The sequence below is a fragment of the Moschus berezovskii genome, chromosome 16 (assembly GCF_049115385.1).
Source record: "Moschus berezovskii isolate FMDL1 chromosome 16, NW_MosBer_1.0, whole genome shotgun sequence".
Classification (NCBI taxonomy): domain Eukaryota; kingdom Metazoa; phylum Chordata; class Mammalia; order Artiodactyla; family Moschidae; genus Moschus; species Moschus berezovskii.
The window spans coordinates 10,470,081-10,495,109 of NC_142475.1; the positions used below are offsets into that span (position 1 = coordinate 10,470,081).

At 36.1% G+C, this 25,029-nt stretch overlaps 1 protein-coding gene across 3 annotated transcripts in view; it reads right to left on the minus strand.

Moving 5' to 3' along the window:
• Positions 1-25,029, minus strand: part of TRIQK (triple QxxK/R motif containing) — a 163,661-nt gene that overhangs the window by 47,774 nt on the left and 90,858 nt on the right. For 2 of the 3 annotated variants that reach the window (XM_088844660.1, XM_088844659.1), the window contains exon 4: positions 10,360-10,445. In XM_088844660.1, coding sequence (XP_088700786.1) covers positions 10,360-10,445 — 86 coding nt within the window. Of the gene's footprint in view, positions 1-1,751; positions 5,174-10,359; positions 10,446-25,029 lie in introns of those variants that run through there. The other variant, XM_088844661.1, reaches the window with a different exon arrangement.

Below are 25,029 nucleotides of genomic sequence, written 5' to 3' on the forward strand. Positions count from 1 at the left end.
TGTAGTCTTCTCTCTAGCTTTGTGTAATACTTGTATTTAGTGACAGATAAAGAAAGCAGGTAAGAAGAAAGACAATAGAAAAAAAAAGTGGGGGATCGGTGATATTTCTAAGTAAAATGGTAGATATGCAGAGGCAGTTAATAGAGCGCGCACCAAGTTAAGTACGACAAAGTGCAAGTGAGGTTCATACAAACAGAGAAGGAATGTTCAAGATTGCTGGGAATTTAGAACTCAGGCAGAGAGGGGAGACGGTAAAGAAGTGAACAAGAGGACTCAAATAAGATGCTGAGAAGGGCACTCACTATCTTGATCACAGATGTGCAGGAGCTAATGCAGGAAGTAAGTTCTTAATGTCTGGGTTATTTCTCTTCGGTCCACCAACTTCTCTCACCTTTTATGTGCAGCATACTAATACGGGCTAAGTCTATGGCTTCCATCATTGGTCATTATACCAAGTCATATTTGGTCATTTATTTATAAAACTTTCTTTAAAAAAAAAAACTGCTACAATTTAAGAGTTTAAAAAATGCCTTTACCTTCACTTTATAAATATGAAAATAGGAAAAAAAAATCCTCTGAATTTTGTATTATCCTAGGATGTACAGAGAAGACAAGCCAATGAAGACCTGCCTTGTCACATTCAATAGAGCAACTGCAGAAGCAATTTGTTACAAGCAGATGGATAGTTGAACACTGAAAAGGATGATAAACTAGAACAAAATTAGATATTGAAATCAATTTCTTTTAGGCTTACCATGAAACTTCACATTTACACAAACAATTGTATTTGAAGAAGTCAGGAAAAAAATGCCATACTAAGATGGGTGCCCATGAAAACAGAACTTTACACATGCTATAGCCTTTATAGCCACCATTTACTTGGTTGGTTGGTCCAAATATTTATAGTTCATTGTTATGACTGCCAAAACTGGCAACCACAAGGATTGTTGTCTCAATTAGGACAGTAAACAGATTGTCTCTTTTTTTAATGAAAAAATCCAAAATGTAATACTTCACAGTTTAACATGTTTATTCATCTAAACGAGCTAAAAAATAATGGTGCGACATCTGTTCGAGAGGCATTGGTACCTCAAATTTTGGCTGCCTCCCCACCAATTTGGTTGTTGTTTTAAAAAATGAAGAATAGGAGGGGGTACTGTCATCAGAAAATCTTCTGGCACGTAAAGTATCTTATTTTTCTTGAAATAAGGATCTCATGTCTGTTGCTAGGGATAAAAAAATTTGTTTAACAAGGAGGCACAGTGCTGAATATGACAGCAGTTCAATTGTTTTAAATACATTTAAAACCACCATAGATATTTCCACACTGGTATAGTTCTTTAAGCAACTCCCCCAGTTCCCTCTATATTTACCTGTATAGCTAAACCTATACAAAACAGCAAAGTGTTTCTGTAGGCACTGGATTCATCTGCTATGATATTTTCTGTAGGTTCTACTGATTTTAGATATGGTGTCAGTGGAACAAAATCTAGCAAACATCCTAACCAGACTGCATTGGAGCAATTCTAATAAAAGAAGGCAGCGCTGCTAAGGGAGAAGTGGTACAAATCTCCCCAGAGAAGCCTCAGGTAAGTGTAAAGAAGCCTAATTGTTGGTAACAAGAAAATAAAAGCTTATCTTAGATAGCCTCTGGCTCAACAACCTTATTTATAGATGAAATACATTAATATCCGAAATCAGTTTAATTTCTAGAAGTTTATTTCTGAAGCTTATCTAAAGTATAACTTGTTCTACTGAATTATCATGACTATATAATTTCAGAATCTGGAAAAATAAAGCATCTTCATTTTCACATAAATATAAGCATTATAATGAAAATTTAGTTTTATTTTCAGCGAGTGAAGATTTAGACTAAGTTTAAAACAATGAGTATGGTTTTGAACGATGCTTAAGATCAGAATAATGTATTTGACTTCCTAGAAAAGAGCAATATTTCTGTTTTACAACAGATCTAATGCTAGTTGTCTTGATCTTCAAGAAAACCAGGATTAAATGTATATGTGCCCCAATACAAGCAAAGATCATAAATGCTAAGTGCTGAGTTGAAAAATATTGTGATTTTAAGTTTTATTTATTAAATGCAAATAATTTTTGACCATATATCACATGCAAAAACTGCGCCAGGCTCTGAGAAGACAAAAAGAGATTAATTTTAACATGCATTTATTAAATATATGCAGATCATTACACTACTGAAATTACAGAAATGAATAAGAATATATTCTCAGGACTTTGTAATCATCAGTTGAAATGGAAATATTTCTATTTTATGAAAAATTGAAAAAGATTAGAAAATCTTCAAAAATTTTGTCACCATAAAACAACAAACCTCATTCTAGTACTAAAACAGGCTTTTAGTACATTTGTTTCAAAAGAAATTCTAGATGAGGTAATAGTTTTACATCTCCTCTCAGATGAATTTACATTATCTTTATTTTGCATGCAAGATAAGATGCAGTAACCATTTTCACTTCATTCACAATATTTCCTAGGTTGTACGTTAAGTCCAGCTGCGTTAGTTGAAATTAATTTTTCCTGCAGAAACAACATGTTAACAGATTCTAACATTCTGAAAAGTAATTAAATTTTTCTGTTTTGGTCTTCTGAGTTACTCTGAGCGATGAATTATTGCAGGGGAAAAACCCACTCCTAAAATTTGTCTGGTGCCAGTCTCAGACTTACACCAAATAAATACCCCTCACTATTCAAAAGTGTAGTGCCCTGAAACTCTAGGCTGGATAACACCTCTCTGTCCGCAAAGATTCAAACTAGACTTCAATGTGGGATTTCCCTGTAAAAAACTGCTGCTTTCTAACTAAGGCGAGTTTGAAAAATGTGGATTTCACATTTTTAGTGTATTGTAAACATATACTGTCTCACTTTACCTGCTATTTATTAAAATCAGAATTTAGCTCTTAGAACTTACCGTAAGTCAGTCAGTCATACGAACAGACTAGCCATAGACTCAGAGTATTGGTAAAACTATGTAATGAAACTTGCCTATAATCATACTGTGTTTAGCCTAATATTCATTACTATCAAAAACAACATTTTCTCCCAAAGAATACCTCAATGGTAGAACAGGATAATAAATTATTTTTTCAGGGTAATGAATTTTCAAACAGACCATAATCATGTATTTTAAATACTATAAATTCTGTTATATCTCACTTGGATAGGTACCTAATAAACAAGTATTACATATCCTTGCATTTAAATTACCACTGAAGTCAGAAATAATCTTTATTTAATACGACTGCATTTAGCACCAGATGGGCGGGAAAATAACTAAATGAAAATTGCTCCCGTAAATGTGATAGGAGTAAGGGAAAACAGTGTTTCTTGACATGTGGCACGTCACTCAGGAAAGGAAAAGACCCGTCACATCCAAAATGCCAGCTTGGATATTCCCTTGCCACCCACTTCACAAACAGACATACCACATGGCATTAAATGCTGCAACCTTTCCTAAAAATGCCACTTGGATTGGTCCACTTTGGTGAGTGTATAGGAACTCTTGGTCTGTCTCTGAAGTTTGTGATTTCAAGGGGAAGAATCCAGTAAATAACATTGGCTAAATTCTGCCCTCAGCTGTTTGACATAAAGGATCTATGAGGATACTGGATCTTTTGGCTGTTTGCACGCTGATGAAATATATTAGACTACTTGAAAAGATTCTATAGAACAAAATGCTATACAGCCACATTCAACTATCTGGAAAAGTCTCAAAGATATTTATCAAAACTTTGTTCTCTTGGTGAGTATGGAAACAATCTTAACATTTTATTTACTCTTTATAAATACACTATAAAACACCTTAAGAACATGTTGCAAACTATTCATTTTCTATACATATTTATATGAAATAGTAACTAACGACTCTGCTGTGGACACATATTTTTCCATTTTCTAAGTTTAATGTATTTGTGTGCTGTAAAAATACTTTAAAAATCCACTACCAGTAAAAAATATTGAATACATTAGTCATTATAACCCAACAAATGTAAAATACCTTGAAAAAATCACATAAACAAAAAACTCCATATGCAGGTAATATAAGACACATATTTTCTTCTATTACTTGCTTTTCACAAGAGTCTTAATTGATTTAATTCCCAAGAGGCAAAGTACAATTTTGTAAAACAAGTCTGTATTGTTCAGATATGAGACAACCCAAGAAAGTGTTTCTGAGTTGGTAGGACTTCTGCTATTACTGTTGTGTGAAAAAGACTGCACAGCTAGATGACAGATTGTTACTCCCTAACAAGAGGGGCAAACTGATACAGCAAGCAGCCAGAACAACATAATTAAAAAAGGATTCCAAGTTTATATTAGTAGAGTAATAAGTTAATTAAAATCAAGATCAACTGAACTTTCTATTTACACCAGTTCAGACAGTCCAAGAGGAAAGGAACTCTATTTTAGAGACATATGTGACTCTTTGAGCTTCTGTCATCCAGGTGCCCTTTCTGATGGAGCACATGTGCACTGAACAGTTGGCAAAGTTACTGTAGATGTATGTGCAGATAGTCTCTCTAATGATATAAAATACGTCTGGAAAGAGAGGAGGGCTTCTTTGTAAAATGAAAAATTTCCCATGACTTTTCATTCCTTCTTAGGCACCGAATGTCACTAGACAATGCTTCTGGAAATGAGGATGCATACTTCCACTCATGATGTATACGGAACAAAACAGATTTGGTAGTCTGCAAGTGATGGAGTTATACACATAAATTGCCTAAGACATCCGAAGAATTTAGGATCTGTTTCCCATTTTATCAAAATGCACCATGAATAGGCTGCCTGTCAAAGTAGAAAGATTCGTAAGAGTATCTGGTAGCACACATATTATACTACATTGCTAGGTAAGGTTCTTTTCTTGACATCCTACGCAACTACTTAAAAAGATATTTCTGCAAACTGAAAATACCAGCAGAAAAAAATTCAAGATCTTGCTGTCTCAGTACTTCAGAAAGTATTGGTCCCTAGAGGTGCTTTTATAAGATTATTTCCTTTTCATGCATTGATTGCTGCTCAACTAATCTTCATCTGGTTCCAGATCAGGGTCAACATCTGTGGACAGTCTGAGATAAAAGAAAGCATAGAAAGCCAGCAGGAGAGCCAATATAGCTGCAAGCACAAGGCCAACTTCCTGAGGAAGGAAAAAAAAAAAAAGCAGATTTGAAATTCATGAAATGCGATTGGTTAACATTACCAGTTTCATGAGATTAAAAAAAAAAAGTCTAGAATGATCACATTCTTTTTGTTTAACACTTTCTGTCATTAAGCAAAGAAACTAATTTTGTGGTTGAGGACACTGATTATAATGGCAAGTACATCAGTGGGTGGGCTTCCCTGGTGGCCTGGAAAACCCCAGGGACAGAGGAGCCTGGTGGGCTACAGTCCATGGGGTCACAAAAGTCAGATATGACTTAGTGACTGAACAACAACATCAGTGGGTATAATAACAGAAGTATATTCATACCTGTTAGTACTTGTATTTAGCTTGTGTCTTTCTAATAGTAACATTAACATTTATAATTTTAATATATTTTCATAGTTTAGATATCAAACGGTTGGATGCAAGCAGTGTAGTTTGTACCTACACAGTTTATCTTTCTCCGTATTTCTTTGCTTCAGCACACTGACTATTAGTTACAGCATTTGGACACAGAGGCTATTCTCACGGGAAGAAACAACCATCACAAGCTTCTAGATTAAGTCTCTGCACTAGTGCCGCCTGGGAAGCCCATAAACATCCTCATCAAATATTATTTTGTTAAAACTCTTATTTTCAACTTCTAAATTCTAAAGTTTACAATGTGGCAGAACAAAACTGAATACTCTTAGATCACGAAGCATATGATATGATAGAATTATCACAACTATGAAGGATGGTCCTGGGTACTTCCCTTAGTGATCTGATGCAGATTATATTATGTTGAAATAATAGCCAGGAAGTTTACCACATACACAACAGCAAAATCATATTATTTTTTAGAAAATCTATAAACTTTTTGTATTGATATAGAGGCATACCATGAAGGAATTTTCTCAATGTTAGCGTATCACTTGACTAAACAGAAAAAAGAACAAACAGTGCCAGTACACTATCCTAAAGGGCTTAAATATTCCCTTCTAATTTTCACTTTCATATCATACCCTTTCCTGATACTATTTTATGGAGAAACCATTTATTTGCACTTAATACAAATGTAGCTTTCATATGCCACTTAATAAACTTTAAAGAAAATAAAATCAATTTGGTTTATAATAAACATGTCATCTTTACCTGAATTTTGAAATTACAAGTGTATATTTCATATAGATTTTTAGCTTTATAATTACATTTTTTGGATCTGAAAACTATAAAAATAAATATTAATGAAAATCATGGGGTTGAAAGATTTAGTGTCAACTAGTTTTGTAAGATTTGATTTCTAAATCTACTTTAATGAAATCAAAACAAAACAAAAATTACTCTATCAATATAATGTCAAATTAAAGTGAAATTTTCTCTGCTGCAGTTGGAATACTTTGGCATCTCAAAAGGGCACAGCAGCATCAGACAGGTTTCATTTATTTTCTTGTATCCACAGCTGTGCTCCCAGACCCATCTGGTTGCACAGCTACTAATTTTAAGAGGATGTAATAAACAAGTGACACACAACTGCAAACTCCATCTGTTCTGTACAGTGGACAACAGAACTATTCAACAGCAGTCACCATCCACAGTAGCTTAACACAAGAATAAAGATTTTACTCTTGATTGGAGGCCGTGATTCTCATTCTCACAGATAATCACCTCTAATTGCTGCTTTTCAACTCCTTCTTATTCTTTCAAGCAACATTGTTTCACCTTCATTGTACATTTTTAGAATATCCAGAGGCATAAAAAAGAGGTTTAAGGGTAGAAAGTAGAGAACATTCATAGAACACAACTTCAGAGGATCTATTAACTCATTTAAGTCTATTCACTATACTGTGCTATGCAGGTGAGGCTCAAGAAGTATTGGGTGAGGAGGCACAGGAAATCATTTTTGTCAAAATGTCCCTTTTTTGTTAAAGAGATTATTACTGTGGGGACTGCAAGTTTGGAAGGTTAAAACTGTGGTAAAATTGGAAAACACTGCCTTCAGAATGCTGGTTAATGCTAATCATAACTTATATCCCTAAGACATTTATGACTCTCCCCACCCTTGGCCATTTTTAGCTTTAGATCAGAAATAACAAAAAAGAACAAAAATAATAATTCCAGGTGGCTCATATTAGCAAGATCCGGTTGACATTTGAATATGTCATTTATATAACAGATAAATCAAATTTTGATCCTTATTATTTTATTACAATTATTTTCTCAAATAAACTTAATAAATAGATTATTTTTTCCTTGTAAATACTAGGAAACAGGTATTTGCATTATAAAATTTTTTTTACTAATTTGTAATTCTTGAAAAAAGTTTTCAAATTGAACAGCAACCAAATAGCAAATATTTTTTAGGTGGCATACTTTACTGGGGCATAAATTATTTTGTTTACATTGGTAAGAGACAGGAACCAAAAATATCTTCACAATAGAAATTAATTCCATATTTTGAAGCAGCCATATTCATGTCTTATTTTGAATCATTACTGTTCCTTGAATTTTTCTGTTGCTAAACATTCATTTATTAAAATGCACTGAAAGCCCCTGAGGGTAAGGTGCCATACTGCGCAATTTTTATATCTCATATCCATGATTCCTTGATTTTAGATGCTACTGAAATCTGGAAGTGGTTTCCTGCAAAAATTTCTCCAAAATAATTACGTCTTTTCTTTCCTTTCACAGGTTCTACAATATGGTAATACAATTTCTAAATAAATAATGAAAGATTGAGTCAGATTTATATAATTCATATGTACGGTATATATTTAAATTATAGACTGCTTTGGAAACTTTACCGCAGTGACATCCACAGCACTATCTTCACAACAAAACTGGACTGTTCTGTAATATGTTGCATAGTCACACAAGGCAGACTTGGTTGGAGTAGGGGACCTTTAGGCCAATGACAAGCGTCCAAGGAAAGTCCTATTTATGCAAACCAGGAATAGCGACTTCAAACACATATTTATGTTAAGTGTTTTCATTACATCACTGTATTATTTGACTCTCTCAACTATTCTGTGAGGATCCATTTTACTCTGCATCATTATAACAGTAGAGAAAAGAAGCAAGTGATTCCAGGCCTCTTTATTCTGTGTTCAATTTTATCATTGCTGTTATTTTTCTGTTCCATGCAGTTGTTCATATTTTCTATAGATTTACATTATTTGAAGAGCATAACGATGATTCCCTCTAAAAACTAAGTAGTCAAGTGATAAAAGATAACATTACGGTCATCCTGTATTAACTAGGTAAGAGTCAAACATGTCTGATGTTCGTTAGTCCTTAGTTGCTTCTCTGACATTATCAGTATGGATAAAATCACTCACCAGGGAAATTAAATAGCATTAAATGGCAACCCTGAAAGAAACTTCGTTATTTAAAATACTATGCTAAAATGACAAGGCAATCAAAGTTTGACAGGGCAAGCTAATTAGCACACTAGATTTGAAATGTAAAACCCCTCCATGGTTCTGATTCTAAAAAGTTTCCTATCATTTTAATGGGCATTTCATGTAAATTTTCAAGGAAAGTAAAGGATGTTTAAGGCTAAGATTTTTGTTTTTTCACAGGTGTACAAATCAAAATGGTATGTTAGTTTATTAAGAAGGAGCTACGTTTTTGAGGTCAAAAAATTTTCTGTACGTGTTTAAATCATAAATGAAAACTAAGAACAATTTTTTCCTCATAAGAGATAAATTCTACATTGTTTTGAAAAAATACATTAAATGACTGCACTATAAAGTAGACTTATACTAGAAATACGGTTATTTTCTCCGAGTAAAACCTTAGCAAAAATTATAAGAGCAGACGAAAAAGGAAGTGTATGGGAAAGTGGTATACATCAATAAATGCACGGCTACACTGCTTTTCAAATCTAATTTATAGGTTTTCATTATATTGTGCTTCAAGTAGAGTGTGCTACCCCAATATTTTTCTGACAAAACAAAAGCAAAGTACTGTATTGTGAAAGATAAAAGCAAATGATACTTTTCTTTCCTGGAAAATGACAAGACAATGCTCTCACTACAAAAGACAATCATCAGGTAACTAACTGCAAAATAAGGAAATAAGTACTGGTTTTAGAAAGTTCATGTCATAGAAATAATTTTAAAGATGAATGAAATCTCATGTGAAATTAGAAGAAAACTTCAAAAGATTAATCATCTCTCTTTCAAACAAAAAGGTAATTCACTTTTTTTTATTTTTTTCCATTAAAAACCGACACACAGAACTAACTGGGGAGACTGTACTGTGAAAACACACCACAGCACATGGCAATGCTTGATCAAAATCAGCAATAAGGAGTAAAAAGAAGGCAGTGTTTTGTGATCATAATAGCAAATTCTGGAAGACAACCAAATATATCATCTGGTAGTTCAACAGCTGTTACAGCTTGGTAGTAATACCTTGGCATTTGCTATAAGCTATAACTTAGAAAAATTGATTTTTCATCTGCCAGATAAAAACCAAAATCTCCTTTTAACATTTTAATATTTAAATAAAATATATGTACTAGCCACTTTAATTTTACACATTTGACTGTGGAGCCACCAAAATAATTTTTCTATTTATAGTTTAATTTTACTCTAAATACTTGGCACGGTTGACATGAGTAATAATGTAAATGTGATTTTGTTGAACTTCATTGTGATAGCACATTGGATTATCTATTAACATCATTCTCAATAGCTTTTATCCTTCTTAAGCAGTTAAAACACTCGTTTTTTAAAAGAACATGTCTGGGAACATCATTAGAATTTCATCATCGAGAGTAGTGACAACTAAACTAATACATGAGCAAAATTACGTATATTAGTGATCTAAGTATATACAATTATAATTAAAATATAAACAACCATAAAGTGAAATTTTTTGCAAATGAGAAAAGTTTTTGATCCAGGCCACATATATCACTGAGGTGAAACAGAAGCTACAGAAATAGTAAGTTGCAACTTTAAGTATAACTGGTTCTCTTAAGTGATTGGGTCTTAATCTAAGACCTGATAAAATCTTAGAATGGGAAGGATGTTTCTCATTAAGTAAATTCTTTTCAAAAGCCTCTAATTCTGGCATTTGGCTTAGATTTTCAAATGTCATAAAACATTTAGAAATCAACATTTATTTAATCCATTTTAGAAAATTAAGTGGCAGGCAATATATCAAATTTTAAATTTATCAAATATAGGTACCTTTATGCCAATTGCTGTTTTCTTTGCTTCTGCTTTTAATTTAGTTGCTCGTAAAATAGGTTTGGTTTTTTTATAATCCTGTTTACCTAAAAAGAAATAATTTGAGACAATGAGCTATAATTCAAGTTTAATAGCCATCTGAAATGTCAAAGAACTTTTAATAGAGTAGACCTGGAACACAAAGTTGCCAAGTAATTCCCAGTTACAGAAACCATAAACTTATCACTCTAAAAGGTCAACTTTTCTTTCTCCTACTTTTTCAGGAAGAAGACTTGACAGACATATTCAGTTTCCTGTGAAGTGAATATCAACAAAGAATTCTTAAAAAAAAAAAAAATCCCTTTAGAGAATAAGATGTTTAAAGCAAAGGGCATCTGGAGCATTTGGAGACAACTGGAAAAGAGTCTGATGCTAGGAAGAATTGGGGGTGGGAGGAGAAGGGGACGACAGAGAATGAGATGGCTGGATGGCATCACCGACTCGATGGACCTGAATTTGAGTGAACTCCGGGAGTTGGTGATGGACAGGGAGGCCTGGCATGCTGTGATTCATGGGGTCGCGGAGAGTCCGACACGACTGAGCGACTGAACTGAACTGACTGATGGAAATAAATGAATATACATAAGATCCCATTAAATAGGTAAGGTTAACTGTCTTCATCCTGGAGAGGGGCATGGCAGCCCACTCCAGTATTCTTGCCTGGAGAATGCCCATGGACAGAGAAACATGGTGGCTACAGTCCATGGGGGTCACAAAGAGTTGGAGACAACTGAAGTGACTTAGCATGCAGAGAAACAATTTTGTCTTGGTAACTGAAAAGTAACAGCTTATTAGAAATTTTATTATGTATATATCAAATATTCAATAATCAATTTGAGAAATATTCTCAAGCTTTCTCTAGGTAAGATATTGAAGACTGACCTGTAAATAATTAACTTTCAATTGATTAGAAAAAAATAGCTTCTGTTTGTTATCAATGGAAGACAGAATAAATATGGCTTGATAAATGATTCAGGGTACCCACTCCAGTGTTCTTGCTTGGAGAATCCCAGGATGGGGGAGCTTGGTGGGCTGCCATCTATGGGGTCGCACAGAGTCGGACACGACTGCAGTGACTTAGCAGCAGCAGCAGCAGCAGCTATATTGAAATATTAGTTTCAATCTTCTTTTCCAAATTTAACAACCAAAAATGAACAAAATTGAGTTAGAGTCACAAAATTTTCTTTTTCCTGTGTACCATCTGGTGACCCCACTAATGAGTAACAAAAGAGCTATTACACAGCCTGTGAGGAAAATAGATTTAACAACAATAACAACAACAAAAGCATTGACTAGAATAATATACATTTTTTTGTTAACCAAGCTCTTAGCTAAGAATTGAGTCAAATGAGTGTCAAATGTAAGATTATGTCATTCTTGAGTGGGAATTAACATTTGACCATATAATCTCTTTGAGTATTTTATATTCTCTTATTTGGCCACACTGAAGTAAACCTGAAAGCAGTTTATCTAAACTATATCATCAAAGTGTAATGTGCAATATATTTCTTAATGTGTTTGCTAATGATTCAAAAGTATCTTTAAAATTCTATTAGATTTTTAGAATTAGAAATGGCAGGGAGAAGTGAGAAGATTGGAATAATGAAGAAATGCCGTATCTGTGTTTGTTAGACACATAAAAGTATTTGTTTGGCTGAAGAATTATGTTTTTATTAAAGAAGAGTGTATGCTATTTCCTTAACTGTATGGTATAGCAGTCATTCTGGATCTATGAGCATGCAGAAGTCTAATAAATATTATTTGATGGTAGAGGTTAATGATCTAGAAATGAGCCAATTGTAAGAATGTATATCAAATGATCTAAATTTAAATTATGCAGTGAACAAAATACAGAAAAATATTACTCTGACCCATTTTAAATTAGCAACATTTAATTTTGCTGAAAAAAAAAACCTTGACAAGTGTTCATTCTGATTTCACATTCTCAATAGTCAAACTATTCATGTCATTATTCCTGCTGAGATATAAACAGTTCAGAACAATGAAACTGGTGACACATCAAATGTCTCCACTCAGGGTTACAAAGCAAGTTTCTAGTGAGAATCTAAAAAGAAATTTCATTATTATGTATATGAAGCCAAGGAGTAATTTCTTTTATTGTCTTATATATGCCCCATAATAAACTCTGGGTGCAAGAGGGACAAAATAAATAAACAAAAAAGAATTATCTTAACCCATTTGCTTTTCATAGACATACAGTATTTTGGATGATGTGTCTGTCATAAAATAGATACAAAAATGCCTAAAAGAGTCAATGTTAATGTGGGATTTTATCATTCTACTTCACTCGCCATTGGCTAAATAATGCATTCTATTTCAATTCAACTCCTATAATCTCTTAAAGAATAATATTTATAGATTTATATTAAAGTTGATACAAACATTTGAAGCTATATTTATAATAAATAGTCTTAAACATTCCTGCACACCTCATACTTCAAAAAGTGCACCTGTCATTAATGTAGCATTCTCTTTGCCGACTATGATATCCAAAAGTATATATTGCAAAATGTGGTTTCATTCTACTAAGGGAAAATATTTACAGGGACATTTGCTAAGTTCTTTTTAACTAAAACCAGATCTTTCCTTTATACCCAATGAGAATTTTAACATTTTAATTTTTTATGGCTTCAAAAACTACCTATGTCCACATGATCATAAAAATATAAAAAAAAGGAAGCTCTTGACTTGACTTACTTACACCTAGGAAAAAACACTTTTATTTATTTTTTTATTACTCAAAACTGGTAGATTTTATATGTAGGCAAATTCTGAAATACAATTGGATCTGATATTGATTATATCAGTAACACAATAATTCAAGTAGCAATTTATCAATTGCTCATTATATTTTATATAAGAGAAATTCAAGCCCATGAAGCTACTACAGGGTTTCAATCATCTCATTTTTCTCTTTTTATTTTCACTATTCATCATTTCCGTATTTGAATTTCTCACGATATAGTTTAAGTAGCAAAAGTTTTCTCCCCCCAACAAAAGCATCTCCATAATTTCTGATGGACTGATTTATGTCTCTCTCCAATATAGCCTATTATTTCATTTAATTTTTAAATTATCATACAGTAAAGTCAACAATTTTTTCTTTTGGTGTACAGTTATGTGAATTTTAATGCTTATATACAGATTCATGTAATTACTGTTATAGTCTGGATATAGAAAATTTATATTGGGTTGGCCAAAACCTTCATTTGTATTTTTCCATAACATCTTACAGAAAACTCTCTGGCACTATCCTTCTACACTCAGCCTCCCTCCGACCCATAATTCCTGGCAACCATTGATCTTTTCTCTATTTCTCTAGCTTTGTCTTTTCAATAATGTGGCAATAGTGTGACAAGGGCTTTTTTATTCAACATCAGTTCAGCTCAGTTCCTCAGTCGTGCGATTCTTTGTGACCCCATGGACTGTAGCATGCCAGGTTTCCCTGCCCATCACTTACTCCTGGAGCTCACTCAAACTCATGTCCACCTAGTCGGTGATGCCATCCAACCATCGCATCCTCTGTCGTCCTCTTCTCCTCTTGCCTTCACACTTCCCAGAATTAGGGTCTTTTCAAATAAGTCCGTTCCTCCCATCAGGTGGCCAAAGTACTGGAGTTTCAGCTTCAGCATCAGTCTTTCCAATGAATATTCAGCACTGATTTCCTTTAGAATTGACTGGTTTTATCTCCTTGCAGTCCAAGGTGCTCTCAAGAGTCTTCTCAAAACCAGAGTTCAAAAGCATCAATTCTTCAGCACTCAGAATTCTTTATGGTCCAACTTGCACATTCATGCATGACTACTGGAAAAGCTATGTCTTTGACTAGACAGATATTTGTTGTCAAAGTCAAGTCTCTGCTTTTTAATATACTGTCTAGGTTGGTCATAGCTTTCCTTCCAAGGAGCAAGCGTCTTTTAATTTCATGGCTGCAGTGATTCTGGAGCCAAAGAAAATAAAAATTTTCATTGTTTCCATTGTTTCCCCATCTATTTGCCATGAAGTGATGGGACCAGATGTCATGATCTTAGTTTTCTGAATGTTGAGTTTTAAGCCAGCTTTTTCACTCTCCTCTTTCACTTTCATCAAAAGGCTCTTTAGTTCTTCTTCACTTTCTGCCTTAAGGGTGGTGTCATCTGCATATCTAAGGTTATTGATATTTCTCCTGGCGATCTTGATTCCAGCTTGTGCTTCTTCCAGCCAGGCATTTCTCATGATGTACTCTGCATAAAAGTTAAATAAGCACAGTGACAATATACAGCCTTGACGTACTCCTTTCCTGATTTGGAACCAGTCTGTTCCATGTCCAGTTCTAATTGTTGCTTCCTGACCTGCATACAGATTTCTCAGAAGGCAGGTAAGGTGGTCTGGTATTCCCATCTCTTTCAGAATTTTCCACAGTTTATTGTGATCCACACAGTCAAAGGCTTTGGCATAATCAATAAAGCAGAAATAGATGGTTTTCTGGAACTCTCTTGCTTTTTCAATGATGCAACGGCTGTTGCCAATCTGATCTCTGGTTCCTCTGCCTTTCTAAAACCAGCTTGAACATCTGGAACTTCACGGTTCTTGTACTGTTGAAGCCTGGCTTGGAGAATTTTGAGCATTATTTTGCTAGCGTGTGAGATGAGTGCAATTGTGCAGTAGTTTGAGCATTCTTCAGCACTGCCTTTGGGACTGGAATGAAAACTGACCTTTTCCAGTCTTGTGGCTACTGCTGAGTTTTCCAAATTTGCTGGCATATCGAGTACAGCACTTTCCAAGCATCATCTTTTAGGATTTGAAATAGCTCAACTGGAATTCCATCACCTCCACTAACTTTGTTCGTAGTGATGCTTCCTAAGGCCCACTTGACTTCGTATTCCAGGATGTCTGGTTCTAGGTGAGTGATCCTATTTACCTTTTTAAAAAATTGCCAAATCATCTTCCAGTGTGGTTGCATTTACACCAGCAACAAATGAGAGTTCTGATAGTTTTTCATCACCACTAGCACTTGGTATTATTTTATCTAGATTATCTAATTTTTCAGTGTAATTGTCCATAGTATTCCCTTATTAAAGTGAAAGTCACTCAATCGTGTCTGACTCTTTGCAACCCCAAAGACTATATAGACCATGGTATTCTCTAGGCTAGAATACTGGAATGGGTAGCCTTTTCCTTTTCCAGCTCTCCAAGCTTGTTGGGGAGCTTCCCAGCCCAGGAATTGCACTGTGGTCTCCTGCATTGCAGGTGGATTCTTTACCAACTGAACTATCAGGAAGCCCATATTCACTTATAATCCATGGTATAGTTGTAAGATTGATAGTATACTGGTTTATTACTGCTATTAGTAATATTTTTCTTTTTTTCTTCCCTTAGATAGTCTAACTAAAGATTTTTCAATTTCATCTGTCTTTCTAAATAACAAGATTTGGGTTTTATTGATTTCTTTCTATGGATTTTCTTTTTCATATTATATTCCCACTCTAATCTTTCTTATTTCCTCCCTTCACATTGCTTTATGTTTAGTTTGCTCCTCTTTTTCTACTTTTTAGATAAAGATAAAGGTTACTGATTTGAAATCTTTTTTATTAATAAAGTCATTAACAGGTATAAATTTACATCTAAACCCTGCTTTATCAGCATCTCATAAGTCAGAAAGGAGAAGAAAAAATTATATACAAAAACACTTGTAGATATATTTACCAATGCAGTCACTTTTACTGATGTTAACTTATTTTTTCTTTGTGGATTCTAATTACTGTCTTCTTATGTATTTTGATTTCAGCCTACAGAACTTCCTCAAGTGTTTCTCGTAGGGCAAGTGTCCTATTGATGGATTTTCTGGTTTTGTTTATCCAAGAACACATTAATTTCTCCCTTTTGTAAAGGATAGTTTTGCTCAATACAGAATTCTTGATTGGCACTCCTTTGCTTTCATCACATTGTTTCACTCTTTATGTCTGACTTTCAACAATTTTATTATCATGTGGTCAGGTGTGGATCTCTTTCAGTTTATCTTACTCAAAATTTATTGAGGTTCTTGAATATACAAATTAAAGTTTTTCATCATATCAGAGAAGGTTTTGGACATTATTTCTTCAAATATTATTTTTGACCCTCTCTCTTCTTCCTCTTATTTTAGAACTATTATTATGCATAGACTTGTAGGCTGGATCAAGTCCTGCAGGTATCTGTGGCTCTGTTCCTATTTAACCACATCTCATTCATTATTTTTATGTCATGTTTTTCAGACTGGATAATCTCAATAACCTCTCTTCATGTTCCCCGTTTCTCCTATAAGGTTAAACCTACTGTGAAGCTCTTTAAGTGAAATTTATTTATTATTATATTTTTTCAACTCTAGAATTTCTATTTCCTTATACACATAATTTACATTTCTATAATACTATTCTCTATTTGTTGAGACATCATTCTAATACATCAAGTCTTTAGACATGGTTTTCTTTCGTTTTTTGAACATATTTAAAATGACTGATTTAAAGTCTTTGTCTAGTAAGTCCAAAGTTTGAGCTTCTTTAGGGACAGTTTCTATCCTTTTTCTGTGTATGGACCATAATTTGCTAATTTTTTTTCATACTTTTTGTAGCAAACAGTTTTCTACAAAATAATGTTATGTGGCAACAGTTAAATGATGTAAAAATGGCAGCTCTGCAAAACAGATCTCTGCTCAGACTTGTTGTTACTGGTCCTCGTTCTTCTCAGGCTGGTGTTAGTGTCTGTCTGTTTGTTTGGTGACTTTTATGGGCTAATTCTATAGAGTCTGCACTCTTTGTCATATGGAGTCACTTACCTCAATGTTCATCTAGAAACTGGAAAGATATTGTCTTAAACGTCTTGAACCAGTAAATCTTCCAGGTTTGTTGAAGAGATGTTTCATGCTTTAACAGGACTTTATACTTCTGCCTTAGCCTTCACTTCCTGCTAGGTTCCTCAAGATCAGCAAGAAGTGAGAGTTTATAGCTTTCCCCGGTCTTTACCGGACAAGGCGTAGCCCTCCACAGGTTCATGGCTTTCTAGATCCCCGAGAATCTATATCAGGGGTTTTCAAAGACACTATGAGCATCTCATTGCCCATCTAAAAAAAAAATTTTTTTAAGTCAGCCTCATGCTAGTAATACTGCCTCAGGCAGTTGTGGTATGAAACGCTTGCCACGGATTGTATTTGCCAAATGCCATCAGGAAAGGGCTCTTCACACAGAATGAGCTACAGGAAGGTCAAATAAAGACAAGTTCTGAGAATGCGGATCATCAGTGAGTTGCCGGATGGGTCAAATAGTGACAGTGGTCAGAGGATGGGATTTGGGGTAGGCCCAAACGCATTCCACCTTGTCTAGTGACTGCAGGCTGCTGTCTTTCATGACTGTTATCATTGCAAGGCTGAGGAGAGGAAGATGGGACTAAGGCGAGGTGAACAAAACAAAGCTTGATGTTTTTACTCAGAGTTAGCTGTCTTTCTCAAATAAATATACGTGAGCTGTTTAAAAATTTTTATTAATTTACAGATTTTTTTAAAAGTTGATTTTTACAATTTTTTGCCATTGTTCTTGCTTTTATAGAAGAGTAGCTGCAGATGCTGATTGCAGCCAGAAAATTTAAAGACGCTTACTCCTTGGAAGGAAAGTTATGACCAACCTTGATAGTATATTAAAAAGCAGAGACATTACTTTGCCAACAAAGGTCTGTCTAGTCAAGGCTATGGTTTTTCCCGTGGTCATGTATGGATGTGAGAGTTGGACTGTGAAGAAGGCTGATCACCGAAGAATTGATGCTTTTGAATTGTGGTGTTGGAGAAGACTCTTGAGGGTCCCTTGGACTGCAAGGAGATCCAACCAGTCCATTCTAAAGGAGATCAGTCCTGGGTGTGCATTGGAAGGACTGATGCTGAAGCTGAAACTCCAATACTTTGGCCACCTCATGCGATGAGTTGACTCACTAGAAAAGACTCTGATGCTGGGAAAGTTTGGGGGCGGGAGGAGAAGGGGACGACAGAGAATGAGATGGCTGGATGGCATCACCGACTCTATGGACATGAGTTTGGGTGAACTCCGGGAGTTGGTGATGGACAGGGAGGCCTGGCGTGCTGTGATTCATGGGGTCGCAGAGAGTCGGACATGACTGAGCGACTGAACTGAGCCTTTTTTTAAATTTAATTTTTAAATGTTTTTACAATGTTTTGTTGGTTTCTGCAGTTCATTTCAGTCACTCAGTCATGTCTGACTCTTTGCAACCCCATGGACTGCAGCACGGCAGGCCTCCCTGTCCATCACCAACTCCCAGAGCTTCCTCAAATTCAAGTCCATTGAGTTGGTGACACCATATAACCATCTCATCCTCTGTCATCCTCTTTTCCTCCTGCCTTCAATCTTTCCCATAATCATCTTTTCAAATGAGTCAGCTCTTCGCATCAGGTGTCCAAATAATTGGAGTTTCAGCTTCAACATCAGTCTTTCCAAAGAACATTCAGGACTGGTTTCTTTTAGGATGGACTGGTTGGATCTCCTTGCAGTCCAAGGGACTCTCAAGACTCTTCTCCAACACCAGAGTTCAAAAACATCAATTCATCAGCACTCAGCTTTCTTTATAATCCAACTCTCACATCCATACATGACTATTGGAAAAAAACATAGCCTTGACTAGACGGGAATTTGTTGGCAAAGTAATGTCTCTGCTGTCTAGGTTGGTCACAGTTTTTCTTCCAAGCAGTAACTGTCTTTTTATTTCATGGCTGCAGTCACCATCTGCAGTGATTTTGGAGACCGAAAAAATAAAGTCTGCCATGGTTTCCACTGTTTCTCCATCTATTTCCCATGAAGTGATGGGACCAGATGTCATGATCTTAGTTTTCTGAATGTTGAGCTTTAAGCCAACTTTTTCTCTCTCCTCTTTCACTTTCATCAAGAGGTTCTTTAGTTCTTCACTTTCTGCCATAAGGGTGGTGTCATCTGCATATCTGAGGTTATTGATATTTTTCCTGGCGATCTTGATTCCAGTATGTGCTTCATTCAGCCCAGCGTTCCTCATGATGTACTCTGCATATAAGTTAAATAAGCAAGGTGACAATATACAACCTTGACGTACTCCTTTTCCCATTTGGAACCAGTCTGTTGTTCCATGTCCAGTTCTAACTGTTGCTTCCTGACCTGCATACAGGTTTCTCAAGAGGCAGGTCAGACGGTCTGGTATTCCCATCTCTTTCAGAATTTTCCAGTTTATTGTGATGCACACAGTCAAAGGCTTTGGCATAGTAAATGAAGCAGAAATAGATGTTTTTCTGGAACTCTCTTGCTTTTTCGATGATCCAACAGCTATTGCCAATCTGATCTCTGGTTCCTCTGCCTTTTCTAAAACCAGCTTGAACATCTGGAACTTCATGGTTCATGTATTGTTGAAGCCTGGCTTGGAGAATTTTGAGCATTACTTTGCTAGCGTGTGAGATGAATGCAATTGTGCAGTAGTTGCCTTCTTTGGTATTGCCTTTCTTTGGGATTGGAATGAAAACTAACATTTTCCAGTCTTGTGGCCACTGCTGAGTTTTCCAAATTTGCTGGCATATTGAGTGCAGCATTTCCACAGCATCACCTTTTAGGATTTGAAATAGCTCAACTGGAATTCCATCACCTCCACTAGCTTTGTTCATAGTGATGCTTCCTAAGGCCCACTTGACTTCACATTCTAGGATGTCTGGCTCTAGGTGAGTGATCACACCATTGGGATTATCTGGGTCATGCAGATACTTTTTGTACAGTTCTTCTGTGTATTCTTGCCACCTCTTCTTAATATCTTCTGCTTCTATGAGGTCCTTCATTTCTGTCCTTTATTGAGCCATTCTTTGCATGAAATGTTCCCTTGGTTTCTGCTGTACAGCAACACAAATCAGCCATAATTTTATATATCTATATCTGTATATGTACCAATCACCTCCCTTTTGAACCTCCCACCCCTTCCCACAACCCACCCCTCTAGGTCATCACAAAGGGCTAGGTTGGGCTCCCTGTGCTATATAGCAAGCTAGGAGAAAGCTATCTTACAGCTGATAGTATATATGTTGGCGCTATTTATTCCATTCATCCCGTTCTTTTCCTCCCCCACTGTGTCTACAAGTCCATTCTCTACATGTGTCTCCACTTGTTCTGTGCAATCAGGTTCATATATATATGTGTGTGTATATATAAATACACAGTATTTGTTGTTCTCTTTCTGACTTACTTCACTTTGTATAACAGGCTCTAGGTTCATCCACTTCACTAAAACTGACTCAAATATACACTTTTTCATGGCTGAGCAATGTTCCATTGTATATAGGTACAACTTCTCTGCCCATTCATTTGCCAGTGGACATCCAGGTTGCTCCCATGCCCAGCTATTGTAAACAGCGCTGCCACGAACACTGGGGTACATGTGTCTTTTTTGATTACTGCTTTCTCAGGGGATATGCCCAGTAGTGGGGTTGCTGGGTCATATGGTAGATTTATTCCCAGTTTTCTAAGGGATCTCCATACTGTTCTCCATAATAACTGTATCAGTTCACATTTCTTCCAACTGTAGGATGCTAAATGTATCAGTTTACAATTCCACCAACTGTGGATGAATTGTTGGAAATGGAGAAAAGGAGGGTTCCCTTTTCTCCACACACTCTCCAGGATTAACTGTCTGTAGATTTTTTGATGATGGCCACTCTAACCAGTCTGAGGTGATACCTCATTGTAGTTTTGATATGCATTTCTCTAATAATTAGTGATATTCAGCATCTTTTCATGTGTTTATTAGTTATCCGTTTGTCTAGAAAAACACACTTTTGAGGTCCTTATTTGCCATTCAAGAAGTGTTTCTCTTCTATCCTTTTACCTTTAATATCACTACATTTGAAGTGGGTTTCTTATCTCCAGCCTATATTTAGGTCAGTTTATAATAGCTGTGAAAAGAAGAGAAGCGAAAAGCAAAGGAGAAAAGGAAAGATATAAGCATCTGAATGCAGAGTTCCAAAGAATAGCAAGGAGAGATAAGAAAGTCTTCCTCAGTGATCAATGCAAAGAAATAGAGGAAAACAACAGAATAGGAAAAACAAGAGACCTCTTCAAGAAAATTAGAGATTCCAAGGGAACATTTCATGCAAAGATGGGCTCGATAAAGGACAGAAATGGTAGGGACCTAACAGAAGCAGAAGATATTAAGAAGAGGTGGCAAGAATGCACAGAAGCACTGTACAAAAAAGATATTCATGACCAAGATAGTCACGATAACGTGATCACTGACCTAGAGCCAGACATCTTGGAATGTGAGGTCAAGTGGGCCTTAGAAAGCATCACTATGAACAAAGCTAGTGGTGGTGATGGAATTCCAGTTGAGCTATTTCAAATCTTGAAAGATGATGCCGTGAAAGTGCTGCACTCAATATGCCAGCAAATTTGGAAAACTCAGCAGTGGCCACAGGACTGGAAAAGGTCAGTCTTCATTCCAATCCCAAAGAAAGGCAATGCCAAAGAATGCTCAAACTACCGCACAATTGCACTCATCTCACACGCTAGTAAAGTCATGCTCAAAATTCTCCAAGCCAGGCTTCAGCAATATGTGAACCATGAAATCCCAGATGTTCAAGCAGGTCTTAGAAAAGGCAGAGACACCAGAGATCAAATTGCCAACATCCGCTGGATCATGGAGAAAGCAAGAGAGTTCCAGAAAAACATCTATTTCTGCTTCATTGACTATGCCAAAGCCTTTGACTGTGTCGATCACAATAAACTGTGGAACATTCTGAAAGAGATGGGAATCCCAGACCACCTGACCTGCCTCTTGAGAAACCTGTATGCAGGTCAGGAAGCAACTGTTAGAACTGGACATGGAACAACAGACTGGTTCCAAATAGGAAAAGGAGTACATCAAGGCTGTATATTGTCACCTTGCTTATTTAACTTCTATGCAGAGTACATCATGAGGAACGCTGGGCTGGAAGAAGCACAAGCTGGAATCAAGATTGCTGGGAGAAATATCAATAATCTCAGATATGCAGATGGCACTACCCTTAAGGCAGAAAGTGAAGAGGAACTCAAAAGCCTCTTGATGAAAGTGAAAGAGGAGAGTGAAAAGGTTGGCTTGAAGCTCAACATTCAGAAAACAAAGATCATGGCATCTGGTCCCATCACTTCATGGGAAAAGGATGGAAAAACAGTGGAAACAGTGTCAGACTTTATTTTTTGGGGCTCCAAGATCACTGCAGATGCTGATTGCAGCCATGAAATCAAAAGACGCTTACTCCTTGGAAGGAAAGTTATGACCAACCTTGATAGTATATTAAAAAGCAGAGACATTACTTTGCCAACCAAGGTCCGTCTAGTCAAGGCTATGGTCTTTCCCATGGTCATGTATGGATGTGAGAGTTGGACTGTGAAGAAGGCTGATCGCCGAAGAATTGATGCTTTTGAACTGTGGTGTTGGAGAAGACTCTTGAGAGTCCCTTGTACTGCAAGGAGATCCAACCAGTCCATTCTAAGGGAGATCGATCCTGGGTGTTCATTGGAAGGACTGATGCTAAAGCTGAAACTGCAATACTTTGGCCACCTCATGCGACGAGTTGACTCACTGGAAAAGACTCTGATGCTGGGAAAGGTTGGGGGCGGGAGGAGAAGGGACGACCAAGAATGAGATGGCTGGATGGTATCACCGACTCTGTGGACATGAGTTTGAGTGAACTCAGGGAGTTGGTGATGGATAGGGAGGCCTGGCGTGCTGTGATTCAAGGGGTCGCGGAGAGTCAGACACGACTGAGCGACTGAACTGAAATGAACTGATAAAATTTCAATCTGAAAATCCTCTGTTTTTTCATTGTTATGTTTAGACTATACATAGTTAATGAAGGACTTCCCCAGTGCCTCAGCAGTAAAGAATCTGCCTGCAATGCAGGAGACACAGGAGAGACATATTCGATTCCTGGGCAGGAAGATCCCCTGGAGGAGGGAGTGACAACCCACTCCAGTATTCTTGCCTGAAAAATTCCAAGGACAGAGTAGCCCAGAGGGCAGTCCATGGGATTGCAAAGAATCGGGAATGACTGGAGCAACTGAGCACAAGCGTGAGCATTTAACTAATTTTTATTTATATCTACCTTTTTATTTTTCTTTTCTTTTCTTTCCTTTGATTTCTTTCTGTTGGACTGTGCATACCTTTTTTTGAATTATTTGAATATTTTTCAATATTACATTCAAATCATGTTGTATTTTGATATATTTCTTAGAATAATGTTGCAATACCTTCCTTAGATATTATAAAATAGACACTTAACTTTTAAGAGTCTAATTCAAATCAATATTTTATACAATTTCATATTTTAAACATATTCTATATCATTAAAAATTTTAACATGCAACCCAATACATTCCACATTGTAATAAAAGGTCAACAAGCAGTGCATTGCTTTGTAGTGCTAGATTTATTAGTTGTTCCCCGTTTGACTTTTCTGTGCCTATATTTTATTGTCTTGGACATATGTCATAGGTTAGGAAAGTTGTTTCCATTATATGTAAATGACTTTTAATAATTCAAGCCTTTGATGCTTTTGAACTGTGGTGTTGGAGAAGACTCTTGAATGTCCCTTGGACTGCAAGGAGATCCAACCAGTCCATTCTAAGGGAGATCAATCCTGGGTGTTCATTGGAAGGACTTTATGCTAAGGCTGAAACTGCAATAATTTGGCCACCTCATGCGACGAGTTGACTCACTGGAAAAGACTCTGATGCTGGGAAAGGTTGGGGGCGGGAGGAGAAGGGGACGACAGAGAATGAGATGGCTGGATGGCATCACCGACTCTGTGGACATGAGTTTGAGTGAACTCCAGGAGTTGGTGATGGACAGGGAGGCCTGGCGTGCTGTGATTCATAGGGTTGCGGAGAGTCAGACACGACTGAGCGACTGAACTGAACTGAACTGAAATGTCTGCAAAGAATTCTACAAGTGAATATACTATTGTAGAACAGATGTATTTTCCTTAAAAATGCTAGGCAAGAGACTGGTGTCCCTGTTTGATGCATGTGCTTATTATAGCTTAACTGTTTTGCAATAAAAAGTGAAAGGCACATGCATAGTTAGAAGGACTATTCTACTTGGTTACTGAAATTTTATATTCGTGATAAAAATTGCAAGTTGTCCTCAGGTAATACCTGTAGTTTCATTCTGGAATAAAATTTCGAACTACTCTTCTGTCAAGTGTTGTATTCAGTTTAGTTGAAGAATAGCTTTAGCTAGATCTGTACTATTAAAAAGTTAAATTATTCTCTGTGACAACCTTGAGGGGTGGGATCAGGTGGGAGGTAGAGGGAGGTTCAAGAGGGAGGCGACGTATGTATACCTGTGACTGATTCATGTTGATTGTTGGCAGAAACTAACACAATATTTAAATAATTATCCCCCAATTAAAAATAAACATTTGTTTTTTAAAGTTACATTATTATTTTAACTATTTATTTATATTAAAAGAACTTTCTTGATTTAGTAAAACTGAAACAAATGCAGGAATAAATGCAATGTTCAGGCTGATACATGATGACAAATGCCGCTCTTAATCCTCAGTCTCAATTACCTTCATCAAAACAGCCATGACTCTCTCTCTGATTTTCTTCA